Below are 22896 nucleotides of genomic sequence, written 5' to 3' on the forward strand. Positions count from 1 at the left end.
GTATAGTTTGTGCCAATGGTCAATAGAAAGCTTTTCTTTTGGGCATGTAATAGAAAAATCAATTTTTAAAGTCAAGGGCCATCAGTTTCCTATGCCTGCAATTCATGTGCCATTATGGATCTTACCTGCTAGGGCAAAAACCCAGGAAATTGTGTTAATTATAAATCACAGGAACAGGGCATTGCTCTTCATCACCAGGCTCATGCTGCCAGCTCCAGAACTATGAGAAGAGTCAGATTTCCACATTTACTGAGGCAAACCTTACAGGTGACTTGATTTATCAGCAAGCAGTGTCTCACAGCCCTTTATTCCAACTGTGGATTGGCCAAGGTAGAGAAAATTACAGGAATTTGAAAGGAAGTTGACAAAGACAAGGAAGACCTAATCAAGTGCCACAGCTGAGAACAGTAGCCCAGACTGGTTAATCAACACAGCAACATTCTATGCAAGCCCATAACAATCAAGGACCATTCTGGAAAATAAATTATGATTAGAAAAAAATCTTTCTCCCCTCTTCCCATTACATGCTTCAGCTAATATGAAATCCTGATTTAAAAAAGAAGAAAAAACAGTGTTTAGCAATAAATTAGATAAATTAATTAGTATTTTTTCCAACGAAAAGGGAACAGATTTCACGTAGTGATGACCAAGGTGTGAATTGTAGTAATAATGAAAATGGCTATTGTTAGAGGAATAAGAGTTTACCTTTGGTGTTTACCAAATTTACCATTAATTGAATAATTCTGCCCAGAATAATATAACAATTTTTTTCCAAAAGATGGCAGCTGTTTACCCAATAAATTAGCTTAGCTCCTCTCAAGCTGTTCAAGTTATTAAATTATTAATCCTTTTAGGGCACTCAAGCTCAAAACCCATTAGGCCACAAATTCAGAGCCTTTTTTCTGGGCAACTCACACAAGGCCCCAGTGCTCTTTACCTCCTCAGAGGAAGCAATTTCATTCTCACCCCTTTCTGGAATGGTAGCTCTGATTTGACCTCATGGTGCTTATTTCTCCTTCCTAAGCTCCTTGGCATTGGCCTGGCCCAGTCTCTGGCAGCCACCTGGTCCACCTGCACATTTTGGCACCACACACATGATCCATCTCACTGTGGAAACAGCATAAAAAGGAAAAACTGAGAAAAAAGGAAAAAAAGACGAGGCAGCCAGGGAGGTTACCGAAACACTTGCTTTTCTTCGGTGAATTTGCTGGGGCAGGGGGTGGTTGTTGCTTGGCTGTGCTTAAAATGTTTCTGTGAAGGCTCAAGAGGGCTTGGCTTGGCTTGCAGCTTGCAGGCATCTGTGCTGCTTGAGAAATGACAGATGCTTGTTTAAAGTGTCAAAAGCTGCCGCCTGAACTGCAAGGAAGCACTCTGCAGAGCACAGCTCTGGTCAGTAAAACTCTTTCTTCGTTAAATTGAAAGGACCTCAGAGATATCAGAACTCTTCTGATTACACTAAGACATATCTGCTGGTTGGTGTTTTAGCCAAGAGCTGTGATACTGTGTAAATTCACAGATCTGAAGGCTAGAAAGGACCCTTGATTGAATTAATCTTACCTCCCATCCTGGTCTGCTGCTTTAATTTTTTGAGCAGAGTTATCATTGATTGGTTGAAGTGTGTCATCTTGGAAGGCATCCAAGAGATGGAAAAAATTCCAGGTAAATTAAATTAAACTATGTTCTTGTAATTGTCATGTATTTTTCCTGCAATCAGAAGCCTTTACTGGATCAAGTGGTTTCACAGCTACTGTGAAACCAGGATTACCCACGTGAGCAAAGGGCTGAAAGGTCAGAGCTCTCCCTGAGCACACATGTACAAGGGACAATGGCTGCCTGCCAGGATGATAATCTGTGCTTGCATTCCTGTGTTCACAGGTTCAGGAAAGTGGTAGGATATAGAGGTGAGAAACCACAGTTAGCAAGGGGAGGCAGAATTTGAACTTGCTGTGAAGAATGTCTGAAATCTGTTGATAATTATGATGTGTTTGCTGCCTCACCTGGTCCAAAACACCTTTCTGGAACCATTTAGGCATCCAGACAGGAATGTTGCCATATAGAGCCTGGGAGGCTTCTCTTAATGCCTGGGTACCTGTTTCTGTTTTCCAGAAAAAGGTGGAGGACCATCCCAACCGGAGCCCCTCCATTTGGTTGGCCATGTACAGCGCTTTTGGACGGCCAATCCTGCTCAGCAGCACCTTCCGCTACCTGGCCGACCTGCTGGGCTTTGCTGGGCCACTGTGCATTTCTGGCATTGTCCAGGGCTTCCAGAATACAACTAATAATACAAATACCACAGAAAAGGTAACCTGACAACGTGGATTGAATGGCTCTGGTAGTAGTTTTAGAGTCATAGCAGGTATTTAAGACAGCTGGCTGCATGCTTTGATAGGTCTGTGGTCTACACTGTATTATTACGGTTTCTCTCAAGCAAATTGAATATTTCTGTTGTGAGAGACAGTCAAGTTATAAACCTGAGCAGTGGGAGCCTTGGGTAGGAAGGGAACACAGATTGTGGAGGCTCCCCTCAGCTCCCCAGCTGCCTGTCTTGATGGAGTGACCCCAGCAGTTCTGGGAAGAAGGAACGACTTTTCTGCTCCTCTTCAACTGTGCCTGTTTGTTTCAGGCAGGACACGCACTGGTGGTGCCTCAGTGGTGCATTCAGCCTGGGAATTTTGCTTAATTCCTATCCATTTGTCAGTTTATACTTCACTAACAGTTTTGAGCTCTCTGAAATCTGTTTTTTTACTGGGAAGCTGAGAGTAGCCAGTCCCTGTTTGTGGCTGATTGTGTTGATTGCTGCTGTGAGGAAATGTGTTGGCACATGTGAGAAATTGAAAAGTATCCACTTTACTCAATGGCATTTTTTGATAATAAAGATGCACAAGAGATGCCAGATCACTGCTCATTTCACGTTTCACTGAGACTGAACTTTCTGAGATCACCTCTAAACACTGAGCAAGCCTCTGATACAGAACATTTTCTATTACAAGAAAAAGAATTTATTAGTAACTAATGAAAAGATACAGGTAAAATTATTTTACTGACAGCAGAGAAGAAATGACAAAGACATTTTCCTGCATTTGTTTTCTGATAGAGAAACATCTCCATACAGTTTCTGGAGTGTTTTGTCTCTGAATGAGCAGATAGGTATGTAATGGAATAGCATTTTCCTCTCCAGATAAAGTATTTGACTATCATCACTACCCAAGTATCTTTTTCTTGGCTGTTCACTCCTGACATTAATTTTCTTGACTGATGGTCTCAATTTGGCTTGAGGCTTTCACTGCACTGAAGGAGAGTTTAATTGTACAGCTTATCAAACAAAGCTTTTTATCATCCTTGAACCTGCACAAGCTGGATTTGAGCCACAGAGTTACAGGGCAAAGTGCATGTTTTGCCTTCAAAAATGTTGGGGTCTTTTGCATGGTGAACAAACAAGGTATTTAAGCTTGAAAATGATTTCTGGATCTCAGATTTAGGAATCCTTTGCTTCCTTTATCTTTTTGTACTCTTCAGTGGAGGGGTTTCAGTTATGGCTTTTTAAAAAGTTTTAATCAGCATTGGCTAAAGGGAAGGTTGGAATCATTGGAGATCTTGAAACCAGTTGGCTTGGTGACAGTCACTATTTCTCTTGGATACATTTCAGAATACATTTGCCTTTAATTTATGGATTTTGATAAACTTTCTCTTGGCTGTTCTTGCTATTAAACATTTCTCCTTTAAATTCTCTCTAGTTCCAATTAATGTGAATATATTTAATTTTATGCTTCTTCTGCCTTAATTCCTGAGAACTCTATATACATTGAAAAAAGGTATCTACAAATGTGATTTTCTTATTTATATCCCCACTATGAAAACAAGGGGAAGTTAGATGCAGCAGAACATTAAGAGAAAAGTTTTCAATATATTTGTCTGACCAACCATGCACTTAAGCAACCCTTTTTTCAATGAATCTTGGGCAGATGGCTTTCTTTCCTATATTGCCCAAACCTTTATTCTCAGAATCAGGCTGGATATTTCAGTAGAACAGGCTTTTTCCTTCTTTTTTTTTCCTTTTTTTTCCCCTGTAAGAATTCCAGTACATCCTGCTTCCAGCTGGATCGGAAATACCAAAGGAACAGTCTTCCTTGGAGTATTTTGGTACATTTGTTTCCTTTTCTGCCTGAAACAGAGCAGAACAGTGAACACAAAAACTAGAAAATGAAAACAAAGGGCTTTAAACAAGATTTTTTTTCTCTTCCATGTTGAGGCATTTAAATCTCATTTTGTGGGGAATACTGGCATGTATAGTCTTATGTTATTCAGATTTTATGGGTATCATAGACTATATTCCTGGAAGGAATTGTTTCCATAATATGCAAATGCAACATAAATAACTAATCCCATACAATAAAAAATATTTTCTTGCAGCTTCTCTGTGATGCAGGTGGAATGAGCTTTATTTTCTACTGAGTAGCATTTCTATCCTACAAATCACCAGAATTTGATGAGGAAACTAAAGACAAGGCAGACATGGCAATCTTATTGTTCCTTTCCTGCTAAAACTAAATCATTTTAGAACTGCTAAAAGATCTCAATCCTTAGTCTTTGGAACAGGAGCGGAGTTTTTAATTTGTATCCAAATAATTTTGATATAGAGGTCAATGAGAAATCTGATTTCGATAACTTTCCCATAGTACCATCAGTATGTTTCTTTCTAATGCAATGATTGAATTTGCTTGTTTCCAGCTTCTCAGGAATATACAGTCCCTCCTATGGCACTTGCATCATTTTTTCCTTTCTTTTCAGGTGAAGGATCCATCAAACTCGTACCTTGCCTTGGAGGATTTCCTCAGGAATGTTTATGTCTTGGCAGTCCTTCTCTTCCTGGCCCTTATCCTGCAAAGGACATTCCTGCAGGCCTCCTACTATGTGACTACAGAGACTGGCATCAACCTCCGGGGTGCTTTACTGGTGAGCAAAGATCTGCCAGGAGATTCACTAATAATAGCTCCATCTTTGTGCTTTCATTTGTCTCATTCTTTATCTGAAGACCAAGCTTGAAGTCATGGTTTCAGAGAAGATATGTGCTGTATTTTTATACAGAAAACTGGACAAAATAGTGCTGGCAAACTGCTGGCAGCAATTCCTTTTGCTAAAAACTTATCCCATCATTTTAACCTGCGGAAGTTTAACACCCAGAAAAACCCATGCATATAAAAATACATCTTTGCAGACAATGAGAGATAGATGAGGATCAGCAGTGTCATTTTGACTCTGCATCTGCTTTGTTCGTTTGCTTATGAGTTCGCTTCTGCTGACTGTGGATGGAGTCATCTGCAGAGCGTCCTTGTTTTATGGGAACTCTGTGCATGCATCGGGGGTGGTGACTCTGGATATTTATGCCCTTTAGCACAGAGCCCTGTGGGATGGGACGGGAGTGATTCATCTGCAGGACTGTGTCTGTAACCCCAGCATCCCTTAACCCTCTGTGAGAGCCTTGTTTATGAAGTGGAGCCAGCAGCTCCGGCCCAGCACGTGGTGGGGGTGTAGCAGGGCTCTGCACAGACCAAACTCCACAGGCAGCAGTAGCACTCCAGAAGCTGGAACTGATGTTTTGCCAGATGTAACTAACCATGGGAATATCATCTCAGCATGGAAGCTTCTTTTTTTTTTGTGTGCTCACCCTGATTGATGGAGCTGCTTCAAACATTTTCTGCCTTCTCCCAGGGTAGATGGTACAGATTTGGGGATGAAAGAGCACCTGGTCGTTTCCTTTCGTGACTCCTTTTTGTGACACCCACTAAGCAAAATTGGGACTCTTAGGGCCATATGCAGCTGATTTAATTCACCAGGCATTTCTGATTAATTCTGCAGGACATACTTTATTCATGGAGAAAATGGGTCCAAAAGGACAAATTATTTTTAAAACTTCATTGGAGCTGCAGTGTTTCATGTTTGGTCATAACTGCAAACTGGGCTCACAATATTTGTCTTTAAAATCCAGTAGATGTTAGCCCTGATTCATTTTAAACCCTGTTAAGCTCCTACAAATTTTATGGAAAGGAATGGCCAGGTAAGGGAGAGAAACCCAAAGGAATACATACCCACTCTGATCAAACTTCACAGCATGAATTTAACTGTCTTATCAGAAACAAGGATCTCTTTGACAGACAGTGTCACAGAAAAGCAGGCTCACCAAATGCTTGTTAAAAAAGTTTCTTTGGCCAATTTCCTAAATTTTGATGTTTTGTTGTCATTTTTGTTCTGTTTTAGGTCTGCGTTAAGCAACAAATCTTTTAAGAGGAATTGGAGTTTTTTAAAGTCAGTGTTCTCTCTTGTGCTTTCTCTCACTCTGTCTCCATCTCTCGCTGTCTCAGGTGAGAGACTGGGAGAAGGGCTGTCCTAGGTAAAGGCTGATGATGCAGTTTGAAACATCCCACTGCTACTGTTCTTTTATAATTACATTATTTTAATAACTTCCTTTTTTCCCCCCTTTCTTACAGGCAATGATATATAACAAGATCCTGAGGCTTTCTACATCCAACTTGTCCATGGGAGAGATGACACTGGGACAAATCAATAACTTGGTTGCCATAGAAACCAACCAATTAATGTGGTTCTTGTTCCTGTGCCCCAATCTGTGGGCAATGCCTGTTCAGGTAGAGCATCAAAGTAAGGGCCTGATTTCAGAGATCCTCCAGCCTGGGTGAGGAGAATGCATGTCTGGGACACTACTACAAAATCCAGAGAGGAACCTGCACTTCCCACTAAGATTGACGAGCAAAAAGGTGGCCCAAGGGCTGGAAAGGTGTCTCTCTAAGGGCCAGTGAAGAGAGAGGGGATTTTTAGTAGGATTTCCATGTCTGTGGCTTGTAGGACCTGCAATCCTTTTCCTGCTCATATTTCTTCCACTGCTGACACAAATCCATTGCTTTTATTTTGCCACCTGGCATCAGAACTAAGCATTGATTCTGCAGTGTCCACTTGTAACCGGGTTTTGTGGCAGGACCAACAGCAATTGAATCCTGCTCCATGACTGACATGAGCACTGACAATGCTCAGAGGAGCTCTCTTCCAAACAAACTTAGTCACTGGACACATCTGGTTCTTAACAGGGCTGGGAAAGAACTGGAGGCAGATCTGTAGGAAGGAAAGGCTGGGATAATTAGCTTGAAAGAAATCTTCAAAAGTGCCAGGGCCTACTTAAGGACCTAAGCCATCCTGATTTTTCTGTGAAGCTTGAATTCCTGTAGCATCTTCAGAATTTTAGCTCAGGTTGTGTTTGGCATGATCCTTACATTTCGGTGATCTCAGTGACATTAAAGAATTTTTAAAGGGGATAGAACCAATTCTTACAGTAGATCTGCTGAATTTCCTAAGAGTGTAATCTATTTCATTAGTCAGCAATATTATTACTACTAATGGGTTGGATAGGGTTTAGAGTGTCATGAAATAGTTTATGGATAAAAGGCAAAAAAGGTTACATGGCAACAGAAATTAAAAATAATATAGAGTGTTTCATTTCACTGTTTCACATCCAGTGAAGTGGGTGGAAGTGTTGCTGTCAGTACTTTGAAAATTATTAAATGAACAGGTGATCTAACTGCTGTGGCTAGGTATGGCCATTTGCAGTACAGGGGCCTGAAAAGCTAAATATTGCTTTAAAAATGTTAAACTCCATTGATTCTTACTTCTGATGTTGTATAATAAGAAAGGAGATTTAAAGACAGACTTGTTTAAGAGATAAAAATATGAGATATGCAACTAATTCTGGATACCCTCTTATCACTGAGGACATCTCTACACCACAAAGTGGAGCTTTTAATAGAAATATTTATATAGCAGAGCTTGAATTAACTCAGGAACCAGAATCACAGCAGTTGCATCACAGCCATTCCCAGGTAAACTTCTGTGGGAAGTGTTCCCAAACCCTTTGTAGGACTAAGGCAGCATTTTCCTCCAGAGCTGCGTGGTATTGATGCCCAACCTCAGTTTGTGTCAGTCCCAGCACATCTGCTTTGTGCTTCAGTGCCTATCTGAGATGTCCCTCTGCCTGCAGTTGCACAGGGACACTACAACAGAATGCAAATGTGATCCAAGACAGCCCTAAGACCTCTGAATGCTTCCAGAGTGAGGTAAGGAGCTCTAGTGTAAACAGGACTTGAGGCCAGGAACTCTGTAAAATGCCTCGGGGCAAGCACCATCATTTTAGTGCTCCTTTAGTTTTGTGGAAACCCAGTCTGGATTTAGAACTACCAGGCACTAACACAAACTATTTAGTTAATGTCAGAAAGAAAGGCTTCTGGGTTTATTTCCCACACTTTCCAAATGTGATCTCCTGAAGTACGGGCTCAGCTGATTCCTATGAACCATTTAAGTGTTTATTAGAAGAACAAACATTTTTCTCTTGGTATGGTTCTGGCTTATTGAAATCTACATTTTTTCCCCCTGTGTTGCTCTTCTCTTCACAGATAATAATGGGCGTGATCCTCCTCTACAACCTACTGGGAGTGAGCGCCTTGGTCGGGGCCGCTGTCATCGTGCTCTTAGCTCCCATCCAGTACTTCATAGCCACCAAGCTGGCTGAGGCTCAGAAGAGCACTCTTGTAAGTGAATTATTTCAGTGATATTTGTGATCCAGAAATGAGAACAGGGTTTCTGGGTTCTGTTCTTGCAGTTAGTGAAAACCATTGTGTGTGTTTGGGCAGGCCATCCTTCAATTCCACCGTCCCTCCCTGTCTGTTTCTCTGTGGCTCAGTGTCTCTTCCTTCCTCACATTTGTCAGAAGAGAATCTCAAAAAAGTATGTGGGCCTTGACGTGCCTTCTCAACAAAGAGTATTTTTAATCCAACTAGCACAATTTTGTCTGAATTCCACTCCATGGAAGGGTGTTATTCCCACACGCAGATGTTGTATTTCATGGGATGTTAGCAAACAGTGCAAATGACTGATAAATTATAGCAGGAAAGTATTAAAGAATGTGCACAACCTCCCTCTGTAAAGTCTAGAGACTTTTTAATCTCAGCCCAAGCTTTGGTATTCTCTAAAAATCAGTTGGTACTGATGGATTATTATCTATTAATATCTAAATTCTTCAGTGCTGTAAGTTTGTTTTGCTGCCTAATTTAGTTCACCAGTTAGAAATGTTTTCTGCTCCTTTGTCTAATTTTTAACTTTATTGCTGTGACCCTTGAACTTTTTAAATAAGCCTTTGATGTTTAAGTTGCCAAATATTTAGAGATCCTTTGTATCTTAATATTCAATAAGCAAATCAGACATGCATGGATCTAATTGCAACACACTTCAATCCTGTTGAGTTGTGCCAATTTTTATAACCTGTAAAAATTTTACAGAGGGTTTATCTTTGCATAATTTCAGAAATAATCTCAGTCTTTCCTGCTGCTCTATTCTGACTCATATTCCTCTGACTCATAACATCTTTCGGACTGTGATTTTACCAAAATCCATGATTTTACCAAAACTTATGATTACTGTTTTTTAATGAGGGGAAATTAGCTAAATACATTGATAAATATCTCAATTATTTGCACAACTGGATCCCAGAATGTTTCTTGTATCAGCAAATACACACATTTAGGTTTCTGTCTGTTGTTATGGACACCATTGACCTACTAACCCACCTCCCTGAGTTTCATCCTCTCTTTGAAGGGTTGGGATGTTTTGAGTTATTTTTCTTTGCAGAAAAGGGTCACTTAATTTCCCCTCATGGCTGTAAATATTTTAATATCTGCAAAGAAAATGAAATTTTATATTCTTTTTCTCAGTACGGTGCCTGTACACAATCACAAACAAACAATAATTTTTTTAAAATGAATTTTGCAACAGAAGTGAGGAGAAAAGAGGGTTCTCATTAAGACTACAAACAGTCATCAATTTTTCTTCTGATTTTCTTTTGAAATGAAGGACTATTCTACTGAGAGATTAAAGAAAACCAATGAGATACTCAAAGGCATTAAGCTATTAAAGCTATATGCCTGGGAGCACATATTTTGTACAAGTGTGGAAGAAACAAGAATGAAAGAGCTCACCAGCCTCAAAACCTTTGCACTCCATACGTCTCTTTCCAGTAAGTAACTGTGTTTTTAGTGCTCGGAAGAGTATCCTGTTTTTCATGTGAACATTCTTCCCAACTTCAACTAAAGAGAGATACAGCTGTGCCTGTGACACTTCTGTCTGTGTGTAATGGCATTAAAATAAAAAGGCATGGTAAATACATAACACAGACATTCAAAGGGATAAAATGTATATTGCTGATTTTTTTGCAGTAATTTTTCTGTTACCTTCATTGTGACATTACAGTTAGGACTTGCTTTATAGTAAGGAGGCTCCAGATAATATTGGCAGCTCTGATTGCAGCAAAGATAAATAATGTTTTCTGCATATAAATTGTGTTTTTTGCAATGTAGAAGGGTTGAGTAATGTTTCAGTTGTCTTTCTTCCTGCAGAGTAATTTTCCTTTGGGCTTTTTAATTACTTGAATTGGAAATAACTGGATCCTTTTAGTGTCATACGCTTACTGTAAAATTGTTTTTTCTTATTTCCTATAATCTGATGCTTATTTTGTTTCTCTTTCCCAGTTTTTATGAATGCAGCCATACCAATAGCAGCTGTTCTTGCAGTAAGATATGGGGTTTTTTCAGTTTTCCTTATAAGAATGGGAGAGAAAAGTGAGGGGAGGGGGTGTAAAAAGGAAGAACAGGACACCATTGTTATTGTAGGACCTACTCTTCACTAAACCAGCAGATGAGTTAAGGGGACCCTGCTAACTGTAGGACAGCATGACACTGGAAGTTGTCATTCCCAGAAGGTGGATTGGTAAAACCAAAGAGAAAAATAGTTCTTTACTGTAAGAAAGAAAAAACATTACAACTTGAATTTTAGAAAGAAAGAAAGAAAGAAAGAAAAAAAAATTCATTACCACTTGAAAGAAGACCCATTTTGAAAAGCTCTTTTTGAAAGGGGTTTTGAGTGTCTTTTCTTGTCTCTTTAGCAACAAAACTCATTCCTGTTTCAAAATGCATTATGAGGCATTTTGAGAAAGGGTACTCTGCAGTTTAAAGAGGAATAAATTTTGCTTATCCTCTAGCCAGGTTTAAGTCTTATCTGTGAAAAAAACCCTAAGATTTGTTAGATTCTTACTGGGTTTTTTTCTGGGCTGTGTGTTTCCTGTAAACCCTAAAGTCAATTACGAAGCTGTAATCAAATGCTAGATTTTACAATGAAAACTTTTTCACTCTTCAATGTTTAAACCTCTTGAAAACACTGGCAAGATTTTAAAATCTAGTTTGCTTTAACACAACACACCTTTCTCTTCAGTTCATCTTGATTCCCAGTGAACTGTGGTAGTTATTAGCCTTAGCTGAGCAAAATATCTTTCTTGCTGTCCTTGTCCATCTTGTTCAAGAGTCCTTGTCCTGACGTGCTCTTTCCCTGATGTGACAGACCTTTGTGACTTATGCATACACCAATGACAGGCCACTACAGCCCGCCCAGGCCTTTGCATCCCTGTCACTGTTCCACATCTTGGTCACACCTCTGTTCCTGCTCTCCACCGTGGTTCGTTTTGCAGTCAAGGCCATCGTGAGGTAAGTGGCCCCTCTCCTTCCTCCAACTCCTGAACACCCACGTTCAGTAACAGAAATGGTTGTTTCTACCTGCTCAAGTGGAACAGTGTTATGAGGTGGGACTCTGATGCTAAAGATGTGAGGGAAATCAGTGACCTTTCCTTTTCACTGCAGGACACAGAGACAAAGAAACACAGCACAGGAAGGACAGGGAGCTGCTGGAGCCAGTCCAGAGCAGGGACACCAAGGGAAGCAGAGGGATGGAGCAGCTCTGCTGGGAGGAAAGGCTGAGGGAACTGGGATTGTTCAGCCTGGAGAAGAGAAGGCTTTGGGGTGACCTCACTGTGGCCTTGCAGTGCCTGAAGGGAGCCCACAGGAAAGATGGAGAGAGACTCTTGACAAGGGCCTGGAGTGACAGGACAAGGGGGAATGGCTTCACACTGACAGAGAGCAGGTTTAGATTGGATATGAGGAAGAAATTGTTCCCTGTGAGGGTGGGGAGGCCCTGGCAGAGGCTGCCCAGAGAAGCTGTGACTGCCTCATCCCTGGCAGTGTTCAGGGCCAGGCTGGATGGGGCTCTGAGGAAGCTGGTCTGGTGGAAGGTGTCCCTGCCCATGGCAGGGGAGTCAGAACCAGGTGCTTTTTAAGATTCCTTCCAACCCAGGCCATTCTGTGATTCTGTGATTCTTAATGTTCCATTCTTTTTACAATTTCGCTAACTTTGGCAGTTCACATTCAGAGCTGCACTGTTCTTCCTTGAGAGATGCTCCTGTTCTCCCAGTGTGGCCACCCGCCATCACTCTTCCCTAGCACTCTCTGGGCTCTTGTCAGCACTGAGGCGGTGAGAGAGGCTGGTGTGAAGCTTTCTAGCAAGACCAGCCTTTCTGAAGCAAGGAAGAGTAACTGGCTTAACCCTACCTCCACAAAAGGTGCATTGGGCTATAAGTGAGAATTTAGTGATGTCCTGCATCCAGTTCCAGGTATTTATTTCTGTAAAACAGCCCAACAGAGCAGCTTCCTTCATGCTGAGCTATAGAGTACTTACTCTCAAAGGAGCTGGTTGGTATAAATCAAATTTCCGGCTTTTGGGTGTTGTGTCAGTGGCCTGTATGGACACAGTCATGGACACTCTGACTTCAAAAAAGAAAAATAATTAAACAGAGTTTATTTTTATCAAAGCAGCAGCAGGAGCAAGGCCACACGAGACATTTTCCCTAGGTTGAAAATGATTTCTGAGTAGTGGAAAATCTCCAGGCTCCTCTATAAATCATCCAAGCCTCTACATCTCTGTACAATGTTTAGCATAGCCCTAATATCAAAATGGTGTGTACATTTTCCTTAACACTGCTGGCCACCCCTCAGGGCAATATTTAAAGATTTGCCAAAACAAACTGCATCCTTTTTTCAAACTCATTTCCTAACATCCTTCTCCCAAGAACATCATGTCCCCCGAGTGAAGGATAAAGATTGTATGTTTGGCCACTCCATGGCTCTATCCTCAATCAAATACATACATGAGTATGTGCTTATTATTTCTGTGATTAAGAGCTTATACTTTGGTCAGAATCTTAATTTTCTGTTCAAGAGTAGTTCTAGTGCCAATAAAACTTCTGAGGGAACCTCATTCAAACACAAAGTAAGGGTTGATGTCATCTTAGGTGCATGACCAAAACAAGGTCTTGTATCTTCTACAAAAAAATGAATTCTTGCTTAGCCACCTAAGTAAGACTGAAATTCTGATATGGAAACATATCAGAATTTATGTTTCACATAAATTTTCTGTTCAAGAGAGGAGATGGGAATAGGCATGCTGGCAGGAGGAAATAATGACAACAGCAGTGCTTTCTTGCTAACCTGTATCTCCATGGCTTGAAGGTGTATTGATAATTTAATATAAAATACACAGACAGGCTTTGAGATGCACTACTTTCCCATTTGCAGATTGATGTTCAAATAACTCATCTGGAGGCATATGTCCTTCTGCTTTCTCAGTCTCTCGCCCAATGCACCTTGATTTTAGTTTTTGCAAAGTAACAGCTTCACCATGACTGGTGTGTGATTTTGTTCATCCCTTCCCCAGAATGATAAAGACCCAGGTGCTTACAGCACTCTGAAAGGAAGTGGGACAGAAAGAGGATCAAATCCTCCTGTGATGAAGAATGAATTGAACCTGTGCACTACATTTCCCAGTGGACAATTTTAAGAGCTAGACAAAGAGTTGCTGTGTGTCTCCAGGCCACAGCTGTGCTGAGGTGTGCAGTACCCAACCCCTGTGTGCATGCAGTGCATAGAACCATGGAATCCCAGAATATGCTGAGTTGGAAGAGACACATCAGGATCATTGAGTCCAGCTCCTGGCCCTGCGCAGAAAGCCCCAGGAATCCCACCCTGTGCATCAGAGCATTGTTCAAATTCTCCTTGTACTCTGTCAGCCTTGGGGCTGTGACCATTCCCTGGGGAGTCTATTCCAGTGCCTGACCACCCTCTGGGTAAAGAACTTCTTCCTGATATCCAACCTAAACCTCCCCTGACACAGCTTCATGCTGTTTCCTTGAGTTCTGTCACTGGTCACAGGGAGCAGAGATCAGTACTCGCCCCTTCACTTCCCCTCGTGAGGAAGCTGCAGAACTGTTGTGAGGTGTGCCCTCAGTCTCCTCTTCTCCAGGCTGAACAAGCCAGGTGACCTCAGCTGTTCCTCATATGGTTTCCCCTTCAGACCCTTCCCCATCCTCATGACCTCCTTTGGACAGTCTCTAATAGCTTTAATGTCTTTTTTTATATGAAGCAAAAGCTGTGTCAGGATGCACCCACTGTCCTGGCATTTCCAGAGGATGGAGGTGGGTGAATGACTCATTTCTGCACCCTGACTGCACAGGCATGAGAAAGGCATGGAAGAGATAAGCCTGCCAAGATGGAAACCATTCCCACGGAGCTCCCTTGGCACCCTCATGACTTGCTCTGCTCTTCATTCCCAGCTACCAGTACAATGCTTAATTATTTTCATCTGTCCTTCTTCCACACACATAAATCTTCATTTGCCATCAGGGTGGCAGATGAAAAGATCCCATGAACTCCTTTTGGAACATTTCTGATAAATCCTGCTGGCGTGACTGCACAAAAAAGGAAATGTATTCGTGGAAACCTGGGTTTATGAAACTCACTGTCCTGTTTTCTTTCAAGTGTACAGAAGCTGAATGAGTTTCTCCTGAGTGATGAGATTGGAGATGACAGCTGGAGGGGGGGGGACAGCTCTGTACCTTATGAATCCTGCAAGAAGCACACAGGACTTGTAAGTTCTGCTTCATGACACTGAATTTCAAAGCAGAGAGGCCACATAACCCCATACAGGGCCAGTGGCCAAGCTGACAAAGCCCAGGAGCTGTAGCTTCTAGCCTGGCTCTAATATTGACCAGTTTTTCCTCTTTTGTCTTACTCTCTGTGTTTTTAGGACATGAAGGGTCCCCATATGCACTTAAGCATTGCTGAAGTGCCAATAGTAAAAAAAAACCAACCTAAACCAACTGTAACACACCAACAGATTTAAATATTACTAAAATTCAACATTATTAATTTTTAATAAAAGGCCCAGGTAGATTTCCTGTGGTTATGGGGTTTGTACTGTATATTGCCTGTACAATCCATTTTATGTTGGTCATCCTTAGGGAGGAACAATTCCTGCTCTGGGAAATTCAGAATTAAAGGTGGAAGAAAACAACACCAAACTTTGTGAAATAGGAATTAATTCCAAAATGCTGTTTCTGGAGTACTAAACATAGAGTAAATTTGAGTAAAATTCGAGGACAAAAAAACCCACAACAAAGATGAATTGGGAAAAGGTGTTTTTTTCATTTTGACATTTTTCTAAAGCTATATATTTCAGCAGTTTCAATCTGACTGTACAATTTGAAATGTGACTGAAACTTGAAATGGCGACAAAAAGAAAGGATTAGCACAAAATAAATTTTATTTTAGCTTTCCAACCTGAAACAACACATTTTTTGGTTTTTTTGATAACAAAAGAAACAAAAATGAGATTGTTTTAGCCTATATTTTGTTTGTCCTGTCCACCTTTTGCTTAGTCCAACAGAGACAGCCAAGTCCAGATGATGGGGAGAGTGTTTGAGGAGGATGGCAGAGCTGAAATTTGAGATGGTTATGCACAGGAAGCAAAAAATCCCAATATTTTCTGTGCTTCAGTTAAGGGTGTTCAAACATTTAAAAAGTGTGCAAGACATTGGTATGTCTATATTATCACATACTGAAAAGCAGTGGCTGCTTCTCCTGAGCTGGAATGACGGCAGGAAAGGGAATGGATTGTTTGCTTTACAGGGCACCAAATGCTGTCTTCTCTGGAGGAGTCCAACTTTTCTCCTTCCTTCACTTCTCTCTGTGTAGCACACCAAGGCCATCAACAGGAGGCAGCCTCTGAGGTATCAGCTTGAAAACTACGAGCAGCCAGCAAGGAAGCAGACACGGCCCGTGGAGATCGATGATGTGGCAATTAAGGTGGTTTGAAAATTTCATCTCATTGAGAAATGAGATGAAAATGTTTTCCCTCATGAAAACAGGGAGCAGGTCCTCCTGCAACAGCACCTGATGGTGCCCAATTGCTGCTGTTGTTTCAAATTTTCCATGGCAAGAGCAAGCCCTTAAATAAGTTAGCACTTTAGCCAAATTTACATTGAGAAGAGTGAGCTTCAGACCAGTTTTTGTAGTTATTTTGTGTCTTCTCAGGAAACAAAGAGGCATCATGAGTCTAAAGTCTAAGTCTTTAGTCTCATATTTGACAGAATGAAAGTGTTTGTTAAACAGAACTCAGCTCAAGATCATCCCTTTCTTGCATTACATACATTATGTATTTGTGTATTTATCTTTTCTTGTTGACAATTTTTGTGGGTTTGGCAATCCTTACAAACTTGGCTTGGTTTTCTTCTGTGTATGTACAACCATACCACACCGTGTCTATTAATCACAGGTATTTATAAATGCATTTTAAATCTAAACTAATCATTCTATTTTTTTCCCCTCCAGTGTTTGAATATCTGTTTCGTGGTAATTGTTTTGCAGGTGACCAATGGATACTTTTCATGGGGAAGTGGTTTAGCTACACTGTCCAACATAAACATTAGAATCCCAACAGGTAGGATGAAAGCACACCTTCAACATGAAATATATAATGTCAGATTGTTATTAATTCCATTTATTCAGTCTGAAATGCACAAAGCTACACACTGAGAATTTTATAAGAAAAAAATTGATGGTAAAAGTGCATGCAAGGTCATGCCCTGTATTGTACATATAGCAATATAATTAGATAAATTATATGGCTTTAACATATCTATGTAATTTATATAGTTCTATAATAGCCCAAACTGAGTCAAGAGTAAGAATAAACATGAAAAAATGGCTGCCAAAAATTAGTTATTATTTTTACTAGAAAATTGAAAAAAAAAGAAAGAGGGAGGACTCCAGACTCATTCAAACCAAGGGTCCATCTAACTCAGAATATTATTTTTCAGCAACACTCATGTATTATAATTTTCCTGCCATTTATCAACATTATAGTCTCCCAGTTCACAATCATTTTCATTCAGAAAATGCAGTTTTTCTGTCAATAAGTCCTCAATTATTTTGTCTCTCAATGAATTTCTCTTTGTCAAGCTGAGTTTCTGTAATTCCTTGCATCCTCAATGTCTTTGGCTAGGAAATCCACAGGTTTACAAAATGCTCGTTTGTTTTGGAAGACTTGCATAAAAATGTGAAAAGTAGCAACTAACTTTTTCTATTATTATTAATAACAAAAATAATTTTATTTATCATTTTTGTTGTTAATGCTGTAGAATTCATAACACCATCTGTTGGCATTTCATATCATTGAATATCCTTATGCTTTATTTTGATCTCCTATCAAGGGCTTTGTTTTAAAATAGAGTATTACTTTAGGTTGCTGTCACATGGTAATTTAGTAATCTCCAAGCCTGTGTGATTTGTTTCCATGTAGCATTGAATGTCACCAGGAAAATATCTTTGCTCCAAGGAGTTTACAGTCTGAGGCCATGGGTTCAGAGGCTGGGTGAGCCAGAGTTTGCCTCCTATGGAAGGAATAAGATCTTTGGCTTCCCAGCTGGAGAGAAGCTTAACTGGAAATTTTCCAGTACCTAAACAGGGGCTACAAGAAAGATGGAGAGAGACTCTTTACAAGGGCCTGGAGTGACAGGGCAAGGGGGAATGGCTTCGCACTGACAGAGAGCAGGTTTAGATTGGATATGAGGAAAGAAATCTTCGCTGTGAGGGTGGGGAGGCCCTGGCACAGGTTGCCCAAAAAAGCTGTGACTGCCCCTGGATCCCTGGCAGTGTCCAAGGCCAGTTTGGATGGGGCTCTGAGCAAGCTGGGATAGTGGAAGGTGTCCCTGCCCGTGGCAGGGGAATGGAATGAGGTGATCCATGAGGTCCCTTCCAACACGTTCTGTGAGTCTATGAAATGCACTGGCCAGCTCAGTTAGTGAATTCAATCAGTTTATGGGAAGATCTGAGAAGCACCGTTGTCACTGCAGAGTAGGACTGGAGGTAGGAAAGTGTCTCTGTGGGGGGAAGGAGAAGTACAGCAAAGCAGAGAAGAGTTATGGGTCTTCTTTCAGCTCATTTATTAGATTGGCCCAAATTCATTTCAGTTCATTTGTTAGATTGGTCCAAATTTTCATGAAACTTCAGACTGAATAATCACTCCTCAGCATATATCATTTGACCCTAAATAACTTTCACAGAGTAACACAGTCCCATAAAACAAATTTTAATATAGGTAAGAGCAAAAGTCTCATTCTTTTGGAGATTAGTGTGTTATTGCAATCCATTAATGTTTCCACAGATGAATATAGGCAATATTGCCCATTTATGTAGTGGATGCTAAAAAAAAGTAATGAATCAGTTCAAGTGCTCTAGAGCTGAATCTAGCTGGGCCTTGTGAACTGGAGTATAACTGGGTTTTTTTCTCTTTTTAAACTGTGTTCTGTTGTTTTTACTATTATCATAGGTCAGATGACAATGATTGTGGGCCAAGTTGGCTGTGGCAAGTCTTCACTTCTCCTTGCTATATTGGGAGAGATGCAGACCCTGGAGGGAAAAGTTCACTGGAGCAAGTATGTTTATATAGCTATTAATTGCTGTATTCATTTAAGGAGGAGGCTGAGATTTGCTGTGAGAAATGTAAACTTCATCCCTCAGAACTGCATGTTGAGTGATTACCACCATCCAGATCCTCTCTGGAATGCATCACCTGCAAACTCAGGAAAGATTTTTCACTGTTTTGTCATGTTCAGAGCAGGCAGAGCAGGGTGCCCCAGGAAGGGAAGGAGACCAGTCTGGTGATTAATATCTAATATACTGGCCTGCAAATGGCCTGGATAGAAAGCATGGGCTATTCCTTTTATCAAATAGGCTTCAGTACTCACTATAATTGAAGTCAGCATTGTCATGTTGTTCCTGTACCCAGCAGTGAAAGTGTGACAGGCTGGAGCTTCTCCAGCCTAGTGGGATGTGTAGGGTGCCAGCCTAAAGGAAGGGATGTATTTCCCACTCAGAAATGCTGCTGCTGGCAGAAAAAAAAAAATGTAATTACATGTGAGCAATGCTTTTCTCCTTCCCTGGTATCTGCACAATCCCCACCTACGGAACAGTGTCACTCTTCACAGTAATACACTCAAAAAGCCTGAGAACACCAAACACCTTAAGAGTAAAGGCTGGTAAAAAGCTGTTTCTAAAAGGAGAACTGCCCATGAGGTCAGGCCTTGGATTCAGGAACCAGTGAATGAGAACTTCCTACAGAAACTAGAGTGGGGCAGCAAGCACTCTTCAAGCCTAGGCAGGACAGAGACAGTGGAAGTGATGTGCTGTAACCCCAAGACTTGTTCTTTGGTTTTAAAGATCAGTTCTCTTTCCTTAAAACTACCAAGCCAAAATCCTCTCAATCAGCTTTTTTGCTGAGAAAAGAGGGAATTTTGTCACAGAGACCAATATTTTGTTGCCCTGTCCCTTGACTAGTAACCTCCTTTGTCATATTTTTCTTACAGCAATGTTGTAAACTGTATTTTTTTTTTGCTTTTCCTGTGATAGTATCCATGGCATTTTTGCTGTCTAGCTTTATTTCATTTTCTGCTATTCTAAACATATGATCTCACTGGAGTAGCAGGTACAGTTGAAGCCAAGGCTAGACTAAATTTAGTTTAATTATATATGAATTTAAGCTCTGAAGGAAGAAGAATATGTGACCTACCACAGTTAATTTCTTTGAGACATGTAATGGAGGTTTTCATACCACAATCAGGCATTGTTTTTCTGAGTAGTTTAAAAAAAATAACAGGAGTAAGCAGAATGTACCTTGAAATGATTCTCATAATTGTTTTGAAAGATGTATTTGAGAAAGACTCAGATATTTCCTAGATAAAGATATGGAACCTTGGAGAGATTAGAAAAATGAGAAGTCTTAGAAACATAATAGGTACAGCTTATGAAATGTTTCACAATTACGAATTGTGAAAAAATAAAAGTTGAAGTTTAGTATTGTTCAAGAGATAGGACCATGCTGTCAGTTGATTAGCAGTCTGTACACCACCAGATCACCAGGCAACTCAGGGTGTAGTGGTTTTGTTTGCTAAACCACAACACAAGGTTTAGCAAACACCTCAGACATTTTTTTCATTGCACACTATAATTGTGATATAGCTGATGCAAACATGGTTATGTTTTGCTGGTAATTTCAGACTACCTGGCAGACAGATGAATACAGAAGGATACTTCAGGTATTTAACTAAGTGGATCCTGTGTTTTGCAAAACCATAATAAAGGTCCTATTTACTCTTTTAAGTCCCTTTCCCTGTGATTCTCCATGCATGACTAACGCAGCTACTGATCCAGGGATGAAATGCAGGCTAAGTGAATTCCTTTACAAATTCAGCTGTAACAGCACAGTAACTGTAAGCATGGATAAGACTGCAGCCCCAGTTATACTGGGACAATCCTGCAAGGCATCATTGGGATTCAAATACCCTGTTGCTGTGGAGGCTGACTGCAGTGAGAGCCGTGTGTCCTGCTGCCAGGGTTGTCACTGCTTTGGCATCTCAGGGAAATAAAGCATGGCAGCGTATCTTTCTGTAAAAGATCTTGGCTGGGGCAAATCTTGTGGGCTGGGTCTCAGTTTTTCCCACTTATATGAGACATGCCCCAGAAATGTGACATCCTTAGACATGGAACTGGGTTTTTGTTTTCCTAGTGAGCAATCAGCTTGAGAGGCTTGTTGGACACTGATGCATGGGGCTGTTGGGGTGCAGTCATTCAGCCAAGCCTGTTTCAGATCTGAGTTATTTATTATTATTTCTTATTAATTTTTTGGAATTATGCAGAGAGGTGTTCCCCTCAGGCACATCAAGCCAAACAGTCAGAACCATCTTCTCAGACTGACAAGCCAAGAGGGGCTAAGTGGAAACCCTTCACTTGCTACACGGTTTTTGTACATTTTAATGGTTTCTGTGCAAACAGCTTGTTGTATACTAAGTGAAAAGCTCAGAAAACACAAGAACTATTAAATAGATCCTCACAAATCACCTATTCTGTCCTCAAGTATCCAGAAGGATGTGACAAAAATTAGGAAAGGCCAGTGCTCCCCTCAGAAGGACTGCCAAGTGCAGTGCTCACCCAAAGATTACAACCACAGGAGCTCACAGAAGGCACTGAAGGACATAATGGGCACTGGAGGGATAAATGATCATCCACATAAATCTCAGTTGCCAAAATCAGCAGAACTACCAGTTCTGGTTGCAGGGACAGGCCTAAATCTCTCTCAACTCCTAGATGGAATATGTGTAAATGCTTGGTCCTCATCTTGCCTCAATTTCCAGCCTATATTAGCAGAGGAAATGGCTCATTCTGTGGTTACAAGATTATCTCAGAGATTTCGTACACCTTTATTCTCCTTCCTTTTTACTTTGTAGGGTGAGTGAATCAGGGCCTGATTAGAGATCCTTTAGTCTATTTTAAAACATTATGAGTTACCATAAAAGTGTCTAAACCTCAACAGGGTGTCTTTTTTACTTTTCCTTAAACCCTTGATTTAAATTGATTTTTTGTTTGTTTTTTTCCATCTTATGTATTCAAAATCCTATAAAAATGACTAATTAGTTTGGCCCTTCCTACCATTTCAGACTCGAACTTACCACACCCCATTTTGGGCAATATGTATACTTTATAGTACAGCTAAAAATCAGTATAAATAGCCACATTTCAATAAATAAATGAAGTAGAGGAAATAAATGCTAATCCCCTCAGGCAAATAAAATACCATTTTTAGAAATCTCAGGAGCTTCAATTTCAGCCCACTCCCATGCCCTGCAATCACATCACTCTCTCAGATTCAGCAGGGTAATAAAGTATAAAACCAAATACTTAATCCCCTTGTTTGGGAAGGCCCCAGCTCACGAAAGGTCTTCTCTGTGTTTATTCATGGGATTATTGGTGAATGTGGGTTCTCACAGAAATCTCATTCATAATTTGGGAGAATCAAAGTCTGTTTGTCAAGCTAAACCGGGAATGAAATTTCTAACCAAGGAAAAAGGGTTTAAGAAACCAAGATCCTAAAATTAGTCCTTGCCCATTGAGAAACTCTGTTTGGTTATAATGGCAAGCATGCTAAATCTGGTATGGAATTGCAAAGAGTCTTGCAAGGCTTGTGCCCGGTTTTTGTTAACTTGTAGTTCAGAAGGTGCTCCCAAACTTATACCTGAAAGCATTTTCTCCTTCTCTACCACTGCAGTGCTCTCCTGATAAAAGTTTGGGGGTCTTGAATGGAGCAAATTTAGGGTTTCTTCTTCTTGTTTGCCTTCAATCCAAGCTCCTTTTCAATCTCTCCTTAGACTCCATCTTTTGATTTCTTGTAACTTTTTTCCATGGTAGAGAAGACCGGAAGCTTCTGCTGAATGAGAGATCACTCAAGTGAGGGGCTCTCTGTTTTGAGCCTCAATGTGTGGCTCTCTGACACTTCTGAGACTTATTCCCCTCTGATGCAGCACCTCCTCTCACAATTGGTGCACGAAGAAAACACAGAGTGTGCATTTTAGGAGGCCTGAATTATCCAAGTCCTCAGAGAGGTGATGTGCAGCACAGAAAACAACATGTCTCAGTTCTGGCATTTTGGGAAGATGCTTAATACATGAGTCTGGCATTACAAGGACTCTGCTTGCTATTAGAATTTTTATGCCCTTTCTAGACTTGGATATCCTGCTACTGAGTGCTGCTGCATTTACTGGTATCCCAGCAGTCAAGCAGTCATTTCTGTCTCAGT

The 22896-nt window shown here is 40.7% G+C and overlaps 1 protein-coding gene across 4 annotated transcripts in view; it reads left to right on the forward strand.

The window, feature by feature from the left end:
• Nucleotides 1–22896, forward strand: part of ABCC9 (ATP binding cassette subfamily C member 9) — a 71431-nt gene that overhangs the window by 18354 nt on the left and 30181 nt on the right. For 3 of the 4 annotated variants that reach the window (XM_048301534.1, XM_048301533.1, XM_048301535.1), the window contains exons 10-20: nt 2107–2301; nt 4789–4953; nt 6486–6641; nt 8454–8588; nt 9907–10069; nt 10581–10621; nt 11446–11588; nt 14748–14856; nt 15963–16073; nt 16635–16707; nt 18598–18703. In XM_048301534.1, coding sequence (XP_048157491.1) covers nt 2107–2301; nt 4789–4953; nt 6486–6641; nt 8454–8588; nt 9907–10069; nt 10581–10621; nt 11446–11588; nt 14748–14856; nt 15963–16073; nt 16635–16707; nt 18598–18703 — 1397 coding nt within the window. Of the gene's footprint in view, nt 1–2106; nt 2302–4788; nt 4954–6485; nt 6642–8453; nt 8589–9906; nt 10070–10580; nt 10622–11445; nt 11589–14747; nt 14857–15962; nt 16074–16634; nt 16708–18597; nt 18704–20323; nt 20363–22896 lie in introns of all 4 variants that reach the window. The other variant, XM_048301532.1, reaches the window with a different exon arrangement.

The sequence above is a fragment of the Corvus hawaiiensis genome, chromosome 4, assembly GCF_020740725.1.
Source record: "Corvus hawaiiensis isolate bCorHaw1 chromosome 4, bCorHaw1.pri.cur, whole genome shotgun sequence".
Classification (NCBI taxonomy): Eukaryota; Metazoa; Chordata; class Aves; order Passeriformes; family Corvidae; genus Corvus; species Corvus hawaiiensis.